Source organism: Triturus cristatus, chromosome 4_1 (genome assembly GCF_964204655.1).
Source record: "Triturus cristatus chromosome 4_1, aTriCri1.1, whole genome shotgun sequence".
Taxonomy (NCBI): Eukaryota; Metazoa; Chordata; class Amphibia; order Caudata; family Salamandridae; genus Triturus; species Triturus cristatus.
In genome coordinates, this window is record NC_140585.1 from 872,797,725 (window position 1) to 872,816,449 (window position 18,725).

At 43.8% G+C, this 18,725-nt stretch overlaps 1 protein-coding gene across 4 annotated transcripts in view; it reads right to left on the minus strand.

The window, feature by feature from the left end:
- The window catches only part of PLXNA4 (plexin A4), a 1,024,340-nt gene that overhangs the window by 86,333 nt on the left and 919,282 nt on the right, over positions 1-18,725 (minus strand). For all 4 annotated transcript variants that reach the window (XM_085653587.1, XM_085653590.1, XM_085653588.1 and 1 more), the window contains one exon: positions 14,399-14,498. In XM_085653587.1, coding sequence (XP_085509713.1) covers positions 14,399-14,498 — 100 coding nt within the window. The remainder of the gene's footprint in view (positions 1-14,398; positions 14,499-18,725) is intronic.

The window sequence follows — 18,725 nt, forward strand, 5'->3', positions numbered from 1 at the left end:
CAGAATTCACTTTTAGGTGTACAGCTCAGGATGCCCACCCTAGAGATGTGGCCAGCCCACCTTGTGGTGCACACCTCCTGCTTAGCTTATTTCTGATCTATCTCGGGTGCAAGTGCACCTGGGGTAAGGGGAGGGCTGTTTACTCCTCAGCGAGATAGCCCAGATGCATATCAGAGGCGGTGGAGATTTTGAAGGTCACCGCTTTTGATGTGCTAATTCACTAGCCATCTGGGGAGGATGGAAGTGTGACCTCGTTCCTACCCAGCCTTTGTTTTTGACTCCTGGAAGTGATTACACTGCCTGGCAGGAGGTCAGAATCTTGTCTTAGTTTCAGGAGGCGCTGGAAAGTGCATGCTGGTTAAACGGAACACAGTAAAGCTGGGGGTTACCTCTAAGGGCTCCTATAGGTGCATGCCACGTCACCCAGGGCACAAGATTCATGTAAGGGGTGAGAAGGCACATTTTTTATGCCAAACATGACTTATTTTAGTGGTACCATAATGGAGCTGCCAATTCTCGAGGGTTCCTGATTGGAAGCCTATGTTACCCAATGGACCGCTACACATAAAGTGGTTTCTAATGGGGAACACCAATATGGGGACATATAGATTTGCACTTACATGTCCACATCTTAAATATGATTCACCCTGCCTCCTGGGCTGAGGAGACCTACCTTAGAGGTTTCTTACATACATTAATGGCCGTGTATGTGACTGTACAACACATGGTGCGGGCACAGCCGAGTTAGAGCAGTTTTCACTGCTCCTGCAGGCTGTAATTGCAGGCCTGCTGTAAGCAGGTTGCATGGGTCACCCAGGGTGGCACCAGCTCACGCTCCAGCTCTGGGGACCCCTTTACCACCAATGCCCTGGATACCCGTGGTATCAAATACTAGGGACTTACAGGGGGTAAAGCTTTTGCCAATGTGGGATTACCAAGTCTGATATAATATTTTTAGGAGAGAGCACAGGCACAGGTGTCTGGGCAGCAGACTCCTGCACACTTTCATAGTCATAACCATCAGCATTTGGAACAAAAAGCGGAGGGTGACCATACAAAATGGCACTTTCTTACATGTGCCAAATGGGTGTAAGCCAAATGTACCATGTTTAAAGGAGAGGGCACAAGCACTTTAGGTCTGGTTAGCAGTGGTAAACTATACAGAGTCCTAAAAGCCAACAAAAATTAGTTCAGAAAACAGGAGGGTGAAGGCAAAACGTTCGAGAATGGTTCTGCAGAAAGGGCCAAGTCCAACAGTTCCTGATTGTGCCCCTAATACAGACAGAAGTAAATCTCATTTGGTCTAAAAAATGTCTCAGATGTGAGAGTCTAAAATGTATCTTGTTCTACAAATGTTATACTTGGCCTAAGAAGCCAATTAATTAGCTAAATATGTCTAATGTTTCTCCATGTCTAGTTTGCATTAAAAAAAAGTCTGTAATCTAACCATAAAGATTTCACTATTGAAGCTGCTAACTTTCCCTAATCTGACATACAAGGTGTCTTTCATGGTGGCATCTACAGTGTCCCTCTCAGGACAATAAATTCTTTCCAATCTAATCTCAGAAATGCCCTTATCACAGAAGAGTGCACCTGTTCCTGTAAGCCATGGGGCCTCATGTTCAGGCTGAAGGGTATGGCTTCAGAGGCTTTCTGTAACCACACTGTGGAACTCTGCTGTGGCTAGAAGGTGGCACTCTGCCTCCACTCTCAGCACCTCCATTGCCGACATGAGTTACATCGTTTTTAACTGAGCCACAAAAAGGGTCTGTGGAACCACATGCAGCACTAAAATAAGTGACACAAAGGTGTCTTAAAGTAGATGATTCAATTTTAATGTGGAAAAAGCAGAAACTACTAGAAATTATTTATTTATCCATTTAGGAATTATGAATGAGTGCTTACTTTCATTGTCCAACTTCAAAATGCTGAAATAAGAATAGGAAACCACAAACGTCCATAAATTACATTGTATGAAGCATTTCCGTTCCAGCGATGGATGATCTCGAGTGTTGTTAAGTTGGCTGATAGTCCTTTCTTGATACCTTTGAACTTTTCCCTGGCACCATGCCTCCAGTAGTGACTAATACCATTCTGATTTGCTCCTTACTGGCAAGAAATTAAAGTCCCAGTGGCACTTCTAATTTCCTCCTCAACATAGCCCCTTTAATCTGTTTCTCATGTGAATCTGAGACTAGAGAGGAGATTGACACCAGTGGTGAACTTCTGTGCCATTTTCCATGTCAATACTCACATTAGCATTTCTCTGTTAACAAGAACAATATGCCCGTTTGAGTATATCCCAATAATTATTTTGTAATATTAGAAAAAAATATTAGAAAATTGGAATGTTGGAATGTTGGAATCTCCATTGAAGACAATGAAGTAGCCCCGGATTAATAATGGCTAGTATAAGCCTTCTACTCCAACATTTTAATGTTTGTCTTTCTGTTTCTCACTTTTTATTTTAGAAAATTCTACCCACAGTGGGCTCATTAGGCGATACCATTGTTAAAGAACCTCTCCATCGTTATAGGTTCTAAATTGTGGCCTAGGCCTATAACTCGGGTTCAGGACCTCTAATAACTGGTAGAGCCCTCGGCTGCAGCCTGTAAGGCTATAAAGATAGAAAAATAAAATCTGTCAATCTGACCAAAAGTCCTGACAAATTTGAGACTTGCTCTTTAGAAAGTCTAAGATACATCCACTGTTTGATGTCTGTCCTAACAAGGTCACATTAAAGCTAAGTATATTTGTTTTTAAAAAGACAGAGATCAGAGAGTGCACAATTGGAAGTTCATTCCAGGCTTGAAACATTCTATAATACAAGTGGACGTATTACTTATTGGCATTGTTTGCGCCCAGCGCACCTTTGAAAAGGTGCGCCGGGCACAAACAATGTCAATGCATCCCATTATGGTGAATACGCTGCACTGGGGGCAGCTGTAAACTTGCGCAGCCCTGGGGGCAGCGCATTCATGTGAAAACACGGAGCTACTGCTTCATGTTTTCACAGTGCAGGTGGCACCCGCCTGCACTTTCAAAGGGGATTAGAGATCCCCTTGCAGGTGGGTGCAGTCAGTGACTGTACCCGCCTGCAAGGGGATGTGTGGGGGGTCCATGGGACTTACTTTATCCCCTGCAGAGGGCTGCTCTCAGGGAGCGTACTAACAGTGCGCCACCTTTTAAATGGCGCACTATCAGTGCGCCTTCTGAGGGCTTCTTTGACTCTGCGCCTGTAATATTGCACGGGCACAGAGTCAAAGAAATTCCCTCATTTGCATAGGGCACATCCCTATGCAAATGAAGTAACATCCTCTGTCGCTGGTGCGTTAAGTGCGCCAGCGCTATCCGTATTATAGAAGGGAAAGCACAAGGGTCCGCGCCCCTTCAATAATACCAAAGTGGCTCAGGGTGCGCAAAGGGGGTGCAAACGCCCATTGCGCCCCCAGGGCACCTTATGTAATACGGCCCCTAGTGTCCTAACCACTGCAATTAACAATCAATCCTCTTTTGAATTGGGAGTGAGTGTGTAAACTGAATATTACCCGCATGCTGTCAGACATTCCACATCATGGCGCTCCAGAACAGTCTTTCCAGGAGCTTTTTGTTTTTCCCGTTCTGTCTTGAATCTGTGCCCCCAAAAATAACTAGAATCTTGGGAGAAGCTGATCTCAGCCATGCAGAAAACCCCAGAGGTCCTCCAGTCAACGCACCTTGGAGTGTTAATGAACAGCGCTTCCCAATCCATGGCGCACGCACGCGGGCGAGCAGAATGCGCTTATTGACTGAACTTCAGGAACAGTCATGTTTCATTATCTGAATCTCTAACAGCTCATTGTCTTTAATATATTCATAGCCTCGCAATCTGCTTATTGCTTTTCAAATGTTAAAGGGCTCTCCTGAGAAATTTGGAAGATGCCAATCTCCGGGAATCGAGGTTTCCTGGCAGAGCCAAAATTTATAGAAAATCGGATGGCGAATGTGCCTTCTGAATTGAAACCCTTTAGGTGCCTCAAGGTTTTGTAAAAAAAAGAAAGGAAAGAAAGACTGTGAATTGTTATCAAGCAAACAGTATGTTGTGGCATCGTGTTTATCTATTAGTAGAGGGGAGTTAGACACAGGAACAGGATGAGTGCTTAATTAACACCAAAGCCTCAAGACACCTGTGCAGGACTTAGCGCCTCTAATTGTTCCAGAGGGGATGTATTCTTCAGGTAGGTATTAGGCAATGTAATTAGACTAACAGCATGCCTGACTAAAGGTCTGCAATTCACGCGTGACGTTAACTCCATGTGCAAAAGAGGTACATGGTATAACTTGAGAAAAATTGACCCGGGAAAAAGGTTGGGAAGGGAGTTCCCTCCAGTAGCCAATTCACCCTTTGAAGTCATTTCTGGGTCAGCCAACCACTCCCGAACACAGGTTAATAGTGCTGGCAGAGATGTTTTTGTGGAATGAGAACCCTCTTCAATGATAGCTGAGCTGAGATCACATATTCGCCTTGTGCCAGACATGAAAAAAACCATTTGATAATAAGTCATTGGATTCTAGAGACCTGAAAGATAAAGGTATTTGTGACAGCTTGGATCCTCTCTGTCAATGATGGGAGAAGGCAACTCAGGGAAGATGTGAGGTGCGGGGGGGGGGGCTGCCAGAAGTCATTCAGTCGTTGGGGTACTTCACTCACCAAATAACCAGATCAGAAGTGAAACCTTTGGAGAGGCTGAGTAGTGAGTCTCACAGGAGTGCTTCTTAGCGTCTTCACTTACTTCCTTGTTAAGTGGTGCGATAGCTTTGCACAGTTTCGGGACTGCCCATAATGCTGCACTGGTCTAGGTTAATGTTAGTTCTGTGTTTCCCATGAGACCTGCTCCTCTGAACCTATCTAAGGAACGGCAATGGAAGATGGCCAAGAACGCTGCACTAGCCACATACCGTAAAAGTAATATCGGCTACATCTCTTGATAATTCAGGGCGAGAGACCAGACACTACCTCCGTTTTTTATTTCTTTTCATGCAAGAACCTTGAGTGGACATTCATTTTTATTGTATGTCCAATAACTTGATTACACTATACCTGGCTCTACCTTTATACCACCCACCATGTGCCAGGCAGTAACTGCTTGGCCAAGCCAACCAGGAGAGTCAAGGAGGCTTTGAAGGCTAAGTTTGCACCTCAGACTAAATAACCAGCATTACAGTCTGTAAGGTCCATGTGACGTCTCACCCTTACAATTAAACGATGTACATTAAATCTTCAAGGTTGTAGCCTCTCATTAGCATAATCTAGCCCTTTTAGGGAGTTTTGGCTAATTGCAGACAATAGTTAAATCAGTGCTTAATTTGAGCTGGTGGTTTCCTGTGCACGGCATGTTACTCAATTGTCAACACTGGCACTTATACAGTCAGCCACATGGTGGTGCTCTGTCTAATACAGAGATGAGCACAGCAGTTGTTCAATAATGCAATATACACTAAAAATGACTAATATCCGCTCCCCAATCCAGTCTTATGGCTTTGGGGGGCTGGAACATTCTGAATTGTCACACTAGTAGCGGGTGATGGTTAGTAGTTGTGTTGGTACTGTCATTGGCAGTGCTGGCAGGGGCAATGGGTGGTGCAAGCTGCAGTGGCCTCCTGATGAGGACCTTGGCACTTTTTTTTTTTTTTTTTTTACAAATTAAGCACCAGGTTGGAGTAGCTGGAGAATCCACTCGATTTTCTAATGGGGATAAGAATGGGCTGAGGTTCAAGTGAGTAAATTATTAAATAAGTTTGGTGTTTACAAAGGGATCCTGAAGGTTTTAGCTGAGATACAGATATAGAGCCCTTTAGCACATTCGCAGTCTTATTCACCCATCGCTCTTACTCGGAACGTGAAAACACAGGCCGCAGAAAGCTTCCTAAAGTAGGTCACAGCGCAGTAACCACTGGCTATTTGCTTTTTGGCCTGATGTCCCAATCTGAATCAATCACCCGAACGCAGGCAGACTGCATCTCATTCTGTTCTGCAAATCATAGTAATATGCGAGCCAATTTCAAGTCCGATTATAAACTGCAATGATGTAATGGATGAAAATTGAGCAAATATTCCTAGGCAGGCGTAGAGTGCAGAGAAGAGGCGGGGCAAGGAGAAAGGAGATTGTGATGAAAAGCGACATAAAGGAATTAGTCATAAAGAGAGAAAGATATAGATATGTGCAGAAAAAGCAGGAAAAAAAGAAAGGAAAGACAGTTGGGGAAGAAAGAGAACGAGATGAAATAAAAAGAGAATAAAAGGATCAAATAGAGAAATTGAGTGAGAAACGATTCATATAAAGAGTGCTGGGGTTGGAGGAATGGAAACACAGAGGAAGGGAGAGAAATACTGAGGCAAAGGAAGAGAAAACCTAAAATGAGAAAATAGCAAGAAACATGCAAAGAAGCGTAGAATAGCCTAAACCATTATACACAAAACGTGTAAATGTATAAAATGCTTGGTGAAGTAAAACAGAATTCAAGAAATGAGGGCATGAGGGAGAGAAAAAGAACGCCAGAAGAAGGGTAAAAAGGAAGGATGCAGAGCAAGAAAGGAAAGAACAGAGGTGAGAAAGAAAAGAAAGGAGGCAAGAAAGGAAGGGGAGAAGGAGAAAATGGAAAGGAAGGAAGGGTGGGAGGGAAAAAGGAAAGAAGACATTGGATAAAAATAGGAAAAGCACAGAAAGGAGGAAAAGGGAAAGACAGGAGGAAAACTGAAAAGACAAAAAGGACTAAAGGAAGATCGAAACTAATTTGTGAAAAATTAAAACCACAGAGGTGGGTGAGACAACTATTCACAGCCTTTGCATGAGACTTATGTCCTATCGTTAATTTGCACCACAGATAAGCCAGTGCCCGCCGAGGAGTCATAGGGGAAGTAGCAGTCTCTACTTGCTCTCATATATCACTGAGTGGAAATGCTAAAGACTCTACTTGCAGTTCACGGCATGACCCAAGCTAAAGGAGTGCATGGGCTGACCTAGAAGCTGGAGCTAGATGTCAAACTCTAGCTGGGGTCACACTCCTCTTTGTGGGAATTGATAGAACTTAATCAATGTAGAACTTGTAAATCTCGTGTGAATCACAGAGTGATGATCTGCTTACCACAACTTTGCAGGCCCAGGAACTTGACAAAGGCCAAAGAGACCCTTCTGGTATAATGCGAAGGGGCTCCTAGCAGCTAGTAAGCTCTCTGTCCTAATGCAAAGTATTTAAATGTGATCGAGTTGACTTCTGAAGAAGGACGTGGCCTGGCAGTTCGGTCTGGACTGTTCCCATGGGGCTCAGAGTCAAGCCTGATTTGCATATGGCTGGGTCCAAACTGGGGTGGCGTAGTGGGCAAAAGAACGATGGACTTAACCCAGATCTTTTGACTGGGGAAGAATGTTTGCATTGTCAGCATTCCGTCCATCATTTGTTTGCTGTAACACTTCTGAAGAAGGAAGCAGGCATTGGGTGGCCACCAGGGCCCAACACGCTCAGGCACAATCCTTCTGAGACAGGATTGCGTTTTCTCAGTTTGAAGATGCTGCACATGCAGTGCTATATGGAAAGGTCAACATTCAATACATTTATTCATTACTCAAATATCCCAGTTTTGATCTACTGTCTAATGTGCCTTGACTTTTAAGATAAGTACCAGCTGCATGTATTTGCAGGAATAAACAGCATGCACCTTCCGCAGGCATTCCTGGCATATTATAAATATACTTCTCTGTGGAGTTTAAAATCTTCAGGTGTTACAAATGTATTGATTTTTACAAATGATGCAATGGCATTTCCAGGTAACAAGTGGTCTGACATCTCCCCGTAACATCCGAATCAATCATTGTGGAGGGGACAATAGGATCGATCTGCAAGTGTATTTTTCATCTTGGGAATATACTAAAGTGTAGACAAACCCAAGTCAGCCATGGCGATTTAGGACACAACTATAGCAATAAGGTCTGGCAAGGATGACACCTACTGATGCAAATCTGTGATTGGACACCACCATGTCTTAGTGCAGGACTCCTGTTCAGCTGCATCACACACACAGGTTCGGAGCTTCAGCCTAGACCCTCGGACTATATTCTATTTGGAAAGTGGTCAGAAAATTCCAGTTGCAGTTATTTTTTTTCACTGATAGTTTTTAAAGAATGAGAACAATTCCTCCAATACCACAGAAATTGAAAATCAATTTTCAGCTGAACGAGCACATCCCCAATTAGAGCAGAAAGGAAGTCTGGGACACACAAGTGAATAGTGCTTCAGTGCACCCAGCCCTTTATGATGCTTGAATTTAATGCACTCTCAAGCAGAATGCACTTGTCTAGTGGAGCTATTTGGCTCCTGGCTAAAATGAATGCTGATCATTTTATCACTGCAAAGTTTAACCGTGTTTAATGATCTACTTGATATGGTTATTAACACCCAGCAGCGAACTGACATCTCTTGCAATGTCTTAAAGAGTATTGCTAATGGTTTACAGAGACTGCTTGTAACTACCCTTAAGTGCGGTATTTATACAAACAGCAGCAGGTCTTCGCCAGAGTGAAAGATGATCCTAGACCCAGCACTATGCTTTCCCCAATCAGAATGAAGGAGGAAATAAAACCTCCATGAAGGTCACAGTGGGTTTCATTAATTGATTCTATGCATATTAATATCAATAAAGCGGAGTGGCTCATTTACATTAACACAAGCAGCCGCCTTGGGGAAACGCGACTGCGATAGTCTTAATTCATCTTTGCCTGGAGGAGATGGAACTGAGGAGGCAAAATCTTAGCTCAAGAAGTTTCACCAGATTTATCTAGTGGCATGAAACAGAAATGAGATGTTTGGTATTCTGCGTGCCCAGATTCAACATCAGCTTAATGGTGACCCTAAACCTCAGCCTGTGCAACGTTCATGTCATTATTCGGATGTCATTATTGGTTCCAATGTTTCTTGAATCAGCAATGATGATCTTTGCTTTTCATAGAGAGAGGCTGGGTTAGCAGTACGGTCTGCATGCACGCCCAATAATCAAGTCAACCAAGGGCATAGTTAAATCGTGCGGTTCATACAGGCAACGAGGCATTGTGAGATTATACCTCATTGGACGGCTGGGTTCTGAGGTCATGGTATATAATGACCATCAAGTAGCACAAAATGTGTCATTAAAATGATTTGATCGTGACCTTCAGTTTCAAGATATGGGCCCTGTGGGTTTTTGCTACTCCAGAGGACACATGTTGTGGTCAGTTATATATCAGCACCTTCTATTTTTCCTTGGGTAATTGGACCAAAAGATTCCAGTGCTTAATTTGTAAAAATAATAAGTGCCAGGGTCCTCGTCAGGAGGCCACTGCAGCTTGCACCACCCACTGCCCCTGCCAGTCCTGCCAGTCTCAGTACCAACACAACCACTAACAATCACACTCTTACAAGTGTGACAACTTAGATTATTCCATGCCCCAAAGCTATACGAATAGCTCGGGTGGCCAGTGTTAGTCTGTTTTAATGTATATTGAATTAATAAACAACTGCTGATTTGCTCATCTCTAACTTAGACAGAAACGCCACCATGTGACAGACTGTCATAAGTGCTGGTGTTGACAATTAAGTGCCAGTGCTGAGTAACGGTAGCCACAGTTTCAAATTAAGCACTCGGTAAATGAAAATACCCATCATGGATAATCCCCTGTGAAGTGGTGAGTTATTGAGCCAATGACATTCAATCATCCTAATGACAATAAACTCAACACACTGATGTGACATTTCACATAGTAAAGAGTCTTTTTAGTTGGTGAGGCAGAGCAGAGGTGTGCTTAAAATTCAAGGTTTTGCTGTTCTGTGAAATAGTTTGAACAGTCTTAGCCACAAATATACCAGCCCCACATCTACTCTTTTAGGATGCACTGGAGGGTACCCTAATGGAGAGCCTCAAACTTCAAATAACCGCTTTGTACACATCAACCCTGCAGATACTAACACTACGCTGAGTAGCAAAGATTGCTTCCCTGAAAAAGCTATTCAAAAACACCATGCACTTCAACAGCGTATGTCTGAGTAGTGCTACTGGAGGTGGGGGCTGCAAAAAAGGAATTTTATCGAACAGAGAAATATCACAAGTCTAGTTCATACAAATTTACCAAAAGAAATGATTAGGATAATGACAAAAGGAAAGATGAATAAAGTGGAGTAAATATCTATTTGAAATATATTTCAAACTGCTCCATTGCTTCATGAAAGAACAAAGAGACCTAATTTGGATTTTGTCTTGTGCTCCAGCACCGTGCAATTGTGTTTGCCCATCCACAGCAAGAACTGCTTCGAGAAGAATCCGTGCCCAGAAGAAGGTGTTTTATTCTAGACATGCCTCAAACTGGAGGGTATCATTGGCCCCGACACCCACAATCTGTTAGATTGAAACATGTAGGATGTGGTCCTGCCTGCCAGCCTGCTGCAGGCCTGGATGGTGCAATGTAATAGTTGCTGTCTCACCTCATTTGGATTTAGAGTGGGATCTGTGTTCTTGCGCCCGATTAGCTTTTAGTTGGTGATGGTTTGCTGACAGGATGCCTGCATTTTTATGCACAAAACTCTGCAATGCGCAGGAGAAAGCCTTCACACAAAGCAGCAAAGAAAGGAGCGGCCCTGACACCAAGCCCCAAGCAAGGGTGCCCCGATTTCAGGACATGAATATGCCAGAGACAGATGCCACATTTAGAACAGCAGATGTTCATAGGAGCTTGTTATTTATAGGTCCTTATAGAGTTTAAAAGCCTCATTTAGGGATTGACAGATGTGAGACAGACACCAAAAACGTGACAACAAAGTCTCTTTTGTTTCCACTATTGGAACACTTGATCCAGCATCTCATCCCCAACAGGACCGCAGGCTTTGGGCCTTCCGAGGATCTTTTTCCTGTTCGCATTAACTATGTAAATCAGATTGATAGCGATGAGGAAATGAAAGAATTACCCTAATGCGCAGGAAGAAAACGCCCTAGGCATCAGGGACATTTGGATTTTGTTTCAGAAACAAACCCCCAGTTTGGCGAGGTAGGTAACATTACATGCCAGCCTGTAGAGTGCGCCTGCTATAGTGTTTGGTAGATAGATTCCTGTGTCACAAATATGTGATATAACCAGTGGTAGCTGCTACCTAACGGGGGTGGTAGGGTGAGGCACGGGGGTTGGTGGAGGGGAGAGAGTAGGAATAAAAATGAAAGAATAAAGCACTTACCTGTGTACGGCTGGCTGCCGCCTCTCCCACGCCCTCTTCTCTTCTGGCTCCCAGCCGTAGGAAGCACCTGGGCTCCCAGACTACCCTAGCCAAACACGACACTGCTGTTAACCAGCATGACCGCAGCATCCTGATTGGTCTTACTGCACTAGTTCGGCGCTCAGACAGCGACTGGGAGCCTGTGCATGTTCTCCACCCAGGATGTACAATACAGCCTGGTGGAGAACATGCTAAGTGCGCATGACTGTTTGGCCATCCCAAGACGGACGGCCAAACAGTCATGCGCACTTAGAGAGTGCTCACCACTCCTCCCCCCTGATCTGGCCAGCCCCGCATGAAACAAATCAACTGAGCCACTGCAGTAGGGAAAAATAAAATGATAATAAGATTGCGTTATTATCATTTTATTTTCCCTTTTTGAACTGCTGGGAGAGTATTGGGCCGACGCTCCTCCGCCTTAGCGGAGGAGCCACCACTGGATATAACCTAACCGCGTTATTACAAGTGCATTCTATCCTGATGCACTTGTAATAAGTCAGACAGGGTATCTGTATCCTGTGTAATGTGGTACCCATCCGCCAATCAGGCCCAGGTCTTTACATTTCCTGAGCGCAGAGGTGTTAGGTAAGAAAGGGATAAGCATACCAATTCAATGGCAACTATTTCATTATACTCTAAAAGGTGACTAGACGGAGTCATTTTCCACATTTAAAGCTATGACATACCGGCAGGGTGAACATATCTGCAACAAGTACATAAACACTCTGAGCTAATTTCAAGCCCGAAACCCCCGTTCAGGCCTCATTAATATGCCAATACCCTGTTCTCCTCTCCATAGATTACATTAAGGCCATGAATGAATAGAATATATCTGACTGCAATCTCCTTCAATCCTTGGCCTCTCAACAGATTTACTAAGAAGCGTGTCACTTACAGTTTGCATTTGAAGGTAGCGTCACTCAACATCACACTATTACACCCTGAGCCTACAGCAAGCTCCAGAGCATGGTGCACAGCACCAGATGTGCGGAAACGAGTGAGCGCAGATGGGCATCTCACTGAATGATCACATTTTCCATCATTTAGAAAACAGGATTTCCCACATTGGGGACTAATAAAATCCTACAGTGGTTAGGAGTAAGGGCATCGTGCTGTAGTCGTGTGACTACATCTGCCAGTGATGTGACCTGCAGCATCCTCCCATCCACTGCCAATTGTGGATTCGTAGTTAAAACCCATCCTGCTGCAGCACAGCCCCTGGTTTTCTGGTGCAGCATGTCCCATTGGCGAAACGTCTTATGGTGGGAAATGCAAAAGGTCTCAAAGCCACATGCAACTATTCTCCCCCAGGTATAAGGCCAAGGAAGGGAGAAGCGAGCAGTGATTGTGGTGGGACAGAGCAAGAATGCAAGGACAAGGGCCAGGGGATTCAAAGGCCTCTTATGGAGTGAATCGTACTGTGGGACAGCTTGGGTAAAAGGTGTACAGCCATAGGCGGCGGGGGGGGGGGGGCTTTTTGTCTGGATGTGGATTGCCCCCATACAGCTCAGGATGAGCGACATCCTTCTGCTCTCCACCACAGTACTTTGCATCCATAGGTACAAATTCCGGCTATTTCAAAGGGCCTCTAAAAGTGTCTCTCTGAAATGAACACACTTCACACTTTCCACAATGTGTGAGGTTTGAAAAACAGCTTCAAGAAGCAGTGAGTCAAGAGACTTTTCAACTGTGTGCATCCCTGCTCTGAGCCCACTTGTGGCTCTTCTCCTAAGATCCAGATAGAACCCTTTCACAAGCCAAAACGTATGCATAACCAGATGGTAGTGAAAGACATGCAGTTCGGGTGATATTACAAAATAAACACTTGTTACCAGCTGGGTCGATCGAGTGCACACACATCCTCTGAAGGACTGCAGTTCTTGAAGCTTACGTTTGAAACTGAAAGAAGAAGAATTCTGGAATTTGGAGTGTTGCAACGCCGGTAGGGATGATGGGAGAATCCATTTAAATAGAGTTAAATATCAAAACCATCCTCTTTTCCAGTCGTAATGTATGGTTATTTAGAAATTAAGGAAAGACTAAATGGACTGACTACCCAAAGTGTCAACATGCTGAGTGTGAACATCAGGTGAACCAATCACCAGCCCTCTATCAAGATCAGTGTGTTACGGGCTAAAGCACGAACACTCTTTGCATATTGTGGGATCCCTAAGCAACTGGATATTGATGCAGTGACACACGTTCGAAGCATAACCAAGCGTCATCAGGGCACGCTCCCAGGGTCCACAGTCAACATTCTTCTGAAGAAGCCAGCGAACTGCTCAAAAGTTTAAGAATTACCACTAACAGTTCTGACACAAGTAATTTGTGCTCAAGCAGAGACTAATGCCACTGAAAGGCATCTCTTAAGAAATGCAGACACACTTTAGGGTTGAGGACCAAGGTTAATTGGGTGTGATGGATTCCAAGCATAGACTATGTCATATTGTACTTCCTTGTGTTTTGTCATGTTGTGTTATTGATTGTTTAATGCACAATACAGATTCAACTGAAGGTCTAGCTGTGTGAAGGAGCAGACATGCAGGGTCTGGTTTCATGCTGACTCCAAACCCCATTCTTTAAATAATTGAGCAAATTTACTGCACACAGAAACACATCTTGCGCCCACACCTTAAAATGCACTTCCTTTAGCTAAAACATATATTTTATTAGTATACACTTACAAGCTCAAGCTCATGTCCTTTCTTCTTGCATTGTTTTTCCTCCCATCACGGGACAATGTCTATTGTTAGTAGAACATCCATCATGTTAAATGACAACCACTCCTATATCTAGGTCACATGTAAGGCAATAGTTTAGCATTCCCATCAAAAGACAAACACACCAGTCACTGAAAAACCGCTCCCACTAAAGAAGCAACATTAAAGAGAGAAGTGAAAAATTAGACATTCATATGCAAATAAAAGGTGTTGCAAATTTTTAACACCGTAGAACAATTCCTGATGGTCACCTCATTTCAAACCTTGGTAAATTTGCCACAGTACAAGACTACTGATGTTACCACACTCTGGTTTGTCTATGAATCCAACAATGGTAATCGTTTGTCACTATTGCCAGGGGCACTGTTATTGGGTGTGGCAATAAACTTGTCAGTATGAATACTCACCATATTTGCTAGCCGAGGTCCTAGAGACGGTGGAGTTGTTAACAGCATTATAGGCTGTGACTTGTTTAGAAACCAATGCAACAACAGAGCCATCTGGTACCTGCGGAGACATTGGCAGAATAAGAACTCAAAGGTTATTCAAAGAAATTATTAAAAGGCACAGAAAGGAAACCAAAGTCTGAAATCCTAATGACTTTTAAAATACCTTTAATTAACACTTTTATAAAAGTGAACCACAAAAGTAGTCCATGTATCCGGCACTGGGGTATACACATATTGCTACTTGCATTGGTTGCCACAAGACTACCGTCTCTGCACAAAGAACAGATCCATAAATCCTTAGATCCATAAATCCTTATGCGTACATTAAGCAGCTATGAATCTGGGGGAGCTCATGCTTTCCGTTCTTATTAAAAACAAATGTTGAATAAACACACAAACTTTAAGAAAGGCCAGTTTAATGTTTTTAATAGTGTCTCCCTGCCCTGTGAGCTCTTGATATCTGTTTGGTACCTGAATACATGGTATGTCAGTACTTGCAAGGAAAAAATCCTCATCTCTGTACTTTGCTTTGTACACAAGGCTTGCATTAAAACATACTTCTGTCTTAGCCACCAGCCCCCATCTTGCTGTGATTGATCCTCACTAACACTCGCAGAATCGCCACCCAAGGCCTCATCACCAGCAAGCTGGACAAATACACATAACATAAGAGAACATTGCCGATAGGTAATAGGGTGTACTATTATCTTCTTTGTACACAATTGCATTCAAACCACTTTCTCAGATGGCGAAACCATTCCACGTCAAAGGTCCGATTCACCTGCCAGTGAATTTTTTCAGCAGCTTCAGGAAAAAATATCTTTAAAAACTAGTAAGCGGATAGGCCTCAATCCACAACTAGTTTTAAGTATTTTCGGATGTGACAGAGAGACAGGACTAGGTTGGATCACTGATGGCCATTCTTTTTCAAGCTCAGGGAACAGATTGTCCTTTTTAAGGAAGTCTATGCATTCTCAACCGGGAAGTGTTTGAATGGATTTTAAAAATGTACCTCTTCATATAAGTCATCCATATGAAGATGGTAAGCTATCTGCTGCAATTCATGTGGCTGCTGCGAAGCCTCAGCTTGACTTTCAGATCACAGTTGTGAAGCAATCCATTTCCCTCAGTTTCGAAGCCGTGTTATGATTCATGGCAATATTCACTTGATCTTGGTGGACTCTAATGGCTTAATCTTTACCTATTTACTGTCAAGTTCAATTCTTTACATCTCAGGCTTCTGAAAGCACACAGATATAAAGAGTGCCCTGCATAAATCCAGAAGAGGTGAATTAAAATTGCATGCTTCTGAGCTTGACAAAATAAAGTCACTGATATGGGAAATAGCAACACCTGTAATTCAGAGTTCCAAAGAACTGCAAGGCCATCTTAGCAAGAAATTTGTAAGGAGGCATTATCATTTCGTGCAGTTAAACAGCAATTCCTGCTTATGAAAAAACTCCTCCCTTTCGTCAATCAAATGTTAAATAACAACTGAGTAAGAAAGGGTAGAAAAATTGCAATATTTACACGTGTGACATTTGTTCGGACACCCGTGTCCTTCTCAGGCCAAGGAGAGGGGCTTCAATGCACGGATAAAGTTCAGCTTGAACTTCATGTAAATATGTTCCAACACTGCTTTGAAGAAGCATACAAATGTGAAAAGACACACACAAACATACACACACGCACACAGCGCACCTTCAGCAAGTTAGGGCAGAGCAAACATTTCAGTCAAGTGGGGCTGACCAGGCCCCGGCTTCTTAGAATTGACTTCTGTCCTCATTATCTCATCTGCCATACCAATCAATCCCTGGGCCGCCTCCCACCTCTCTGCTCGCCTCCATCCACACTGGCAGCCGCAGGCCTGACATTTCATTCAGTGACATGGCAGGGACCTCAGTCAAGGCTGTCGTTTAGGAGGGCAGCCGGCTTATCTCCAAAATTATTTGCACGTTAATGAACAGGGGGAGATCTGTATCAGCCTCCCTGCTGGCCGGGGAAGAGGACAGACAATGCCGGCAGCCGTGGGAGCCGAGTCACTCGCGGTGACTGGAGCAGAGTGACAAGGGCACTCTTATCTTTCTCGCTTTCTCTCATTTAGAAGAAGCGCAGTGTTCATCCCAGGTCCGTCTCCACGGCCCCTGACACCATGTTTTACTGTTTGTCCTCATAGTCCGGGTCAGCGATGAAGGTATCTGCCAATGTCCTGGGTTCGCACTCACAAGAATGACAGGTCTGGATTCCCTGGTCGGGACTGGATCAATAAACGCTGTTCATGCTCTCGAGAGGGCTCTTAGTCCAGGTACATGTGACGTAACCTCAGACCCTTGCCTAATTTTCAGGCAAGCACTGTTGTATGCATATTTTTCTTATCAGTGTATCCTGAAAATCTGGGATGGACCCGGCCCTCCTGGGTTCACCATAGACACCTCAGCACTAAATCAGGTGTCAAAAAAGGGACAACACTTTTAAGTGATTATTGTTGTTCTAGCTTGAGGGCCAAGTTCATGTCTGGTTCATCAACCACGCACTTAGTGGTAGATTTATTGCATAAAAGGAGCCTGGGACAAATTGGTTTTCATCACCAAAAGAGTAATGTGGCAGCTCGCCATTTTAAAGAAAAAAATCAGCAAAGCCACTTACTGTACCACCTATGAGTAATCAAGTATACCAGTGATGGGAATCGGTGTTACATCCACTGTGCAGTGCTGAGCAGTCACTCCCGTCTTCTATTTTACTATGCTGCTGAAACTGGCAAACAAGCAAGTAAGTGGTCCTTGTGTCTGTCCCAGAAAGCAAACTGGCAGGTTGATCACCTCAGGTAAAAAAGGCTAAGATAAATGAAATCAGGCCTGTGAGACCAGGGAAATGTGTTTACCTTCATGCACCAGCACAGTGTGTTGCTCTCTGTAATGCCATAAGACTTAGCATAATTGCATGTTCGTTAGCTCAGCCATGCTTCAACTGGGAAGCTTTGCTTGGGCAGACATTAAGTTGGGATCTTCTGTAAAAACTTGGTATACCAACAATGTGCCGAGAATACTACATCACTTTGTAGATCCAAATGAATGAACAAATTCATATTAAGCTATAAATAACTGGGTGTTTGCTTTTAACACATCTCCCCTTAGAAAACGCACTGTAATCCCAAGTAATTACAATCAGCCTGTACATCAAAACTTTCTGTTCCAAATTAAATCCTCCCTACTGAGACACCCGAGGATCATTTGTAAATGACATGGTTACACTGAGAGTAGACAGCAGCGATTATGTCCAACTTGCAGTGTCTGCTTCAAAGTCAACTGGAAATCTTCAACCACTCCATATCATGCTACCCTGTAAGCACTGATGATGTACTCATTAACATGAGCTAAATGAATCATCTGAACTCCAACAACCCTCGGGGAGGAATATAAATTCTGCCTCATTAATCCAGGAAGCAGTGTGGCATCTCTTGAATAGTGATTTCTCCAAGTTCCATTTGATATGAGGCTCGTGGTCTCTTTTAATTTCCCCAAAATGTGCTAAGCTCAAAGCCAACATTCTCCACTTTGCACAACTGGAAATTCCCTGGCCTGTTAATTGTCTGAGAAATGGTGAAGCAGGACGAACCACCTCAGAAACCCTGCTCTCTTCAAGAGGAAGTCTCTAGGGGTGGGCAAAGAATTTCGCTCCGCCGGCAGAGTTCAATGAGTTTTGCACACTCCGTGTTCCATGGGGATCGCAAAGTTCCGCAAAACTCGGTGAAGTGATGTGGAGTTGAGTTTTTTCTCTCAAACAGCTGACCACCGTTAAGTTTGATGGCGCTCGCGAGGAAAAATCACGTGCTAGACCTCCTCCTGGGGAGATTTCTCAATGCGGGTGGTTGTGGCAGGTCGCCACCGCTCACGTTAGGTCGTGACCGCTCATGTTGTGAAATCTGCCATTCACTTTGAGGATGCTGCAGCTCGAGAAGAACATCTACTCAAACAGCAGAACAAAGCTGCGCCCTCTTGCGCTGTGCATAGAGCTGTTCGCACTGATTTTACAGTGCTGGACAAGAAAACAAGTTACTTACCTGTAACTTTGGTTCTCCAGTATTGGTAACTTTCATAGATTCCCAGTGCTTGTATCATTGCCCGTCCTCGAGATGGGAGTATATAAAATAGCCATAGACATAGGTACAATAAAAGAATTAGGCTTAGGCCCCTTCTAGTTTTGTAGCATATCCACCTCTTTTTGTAGAAGTGACCAAATAAAATGAACAGCCAATCAGAATAGCCTCACCCCATAGAACCTTCCT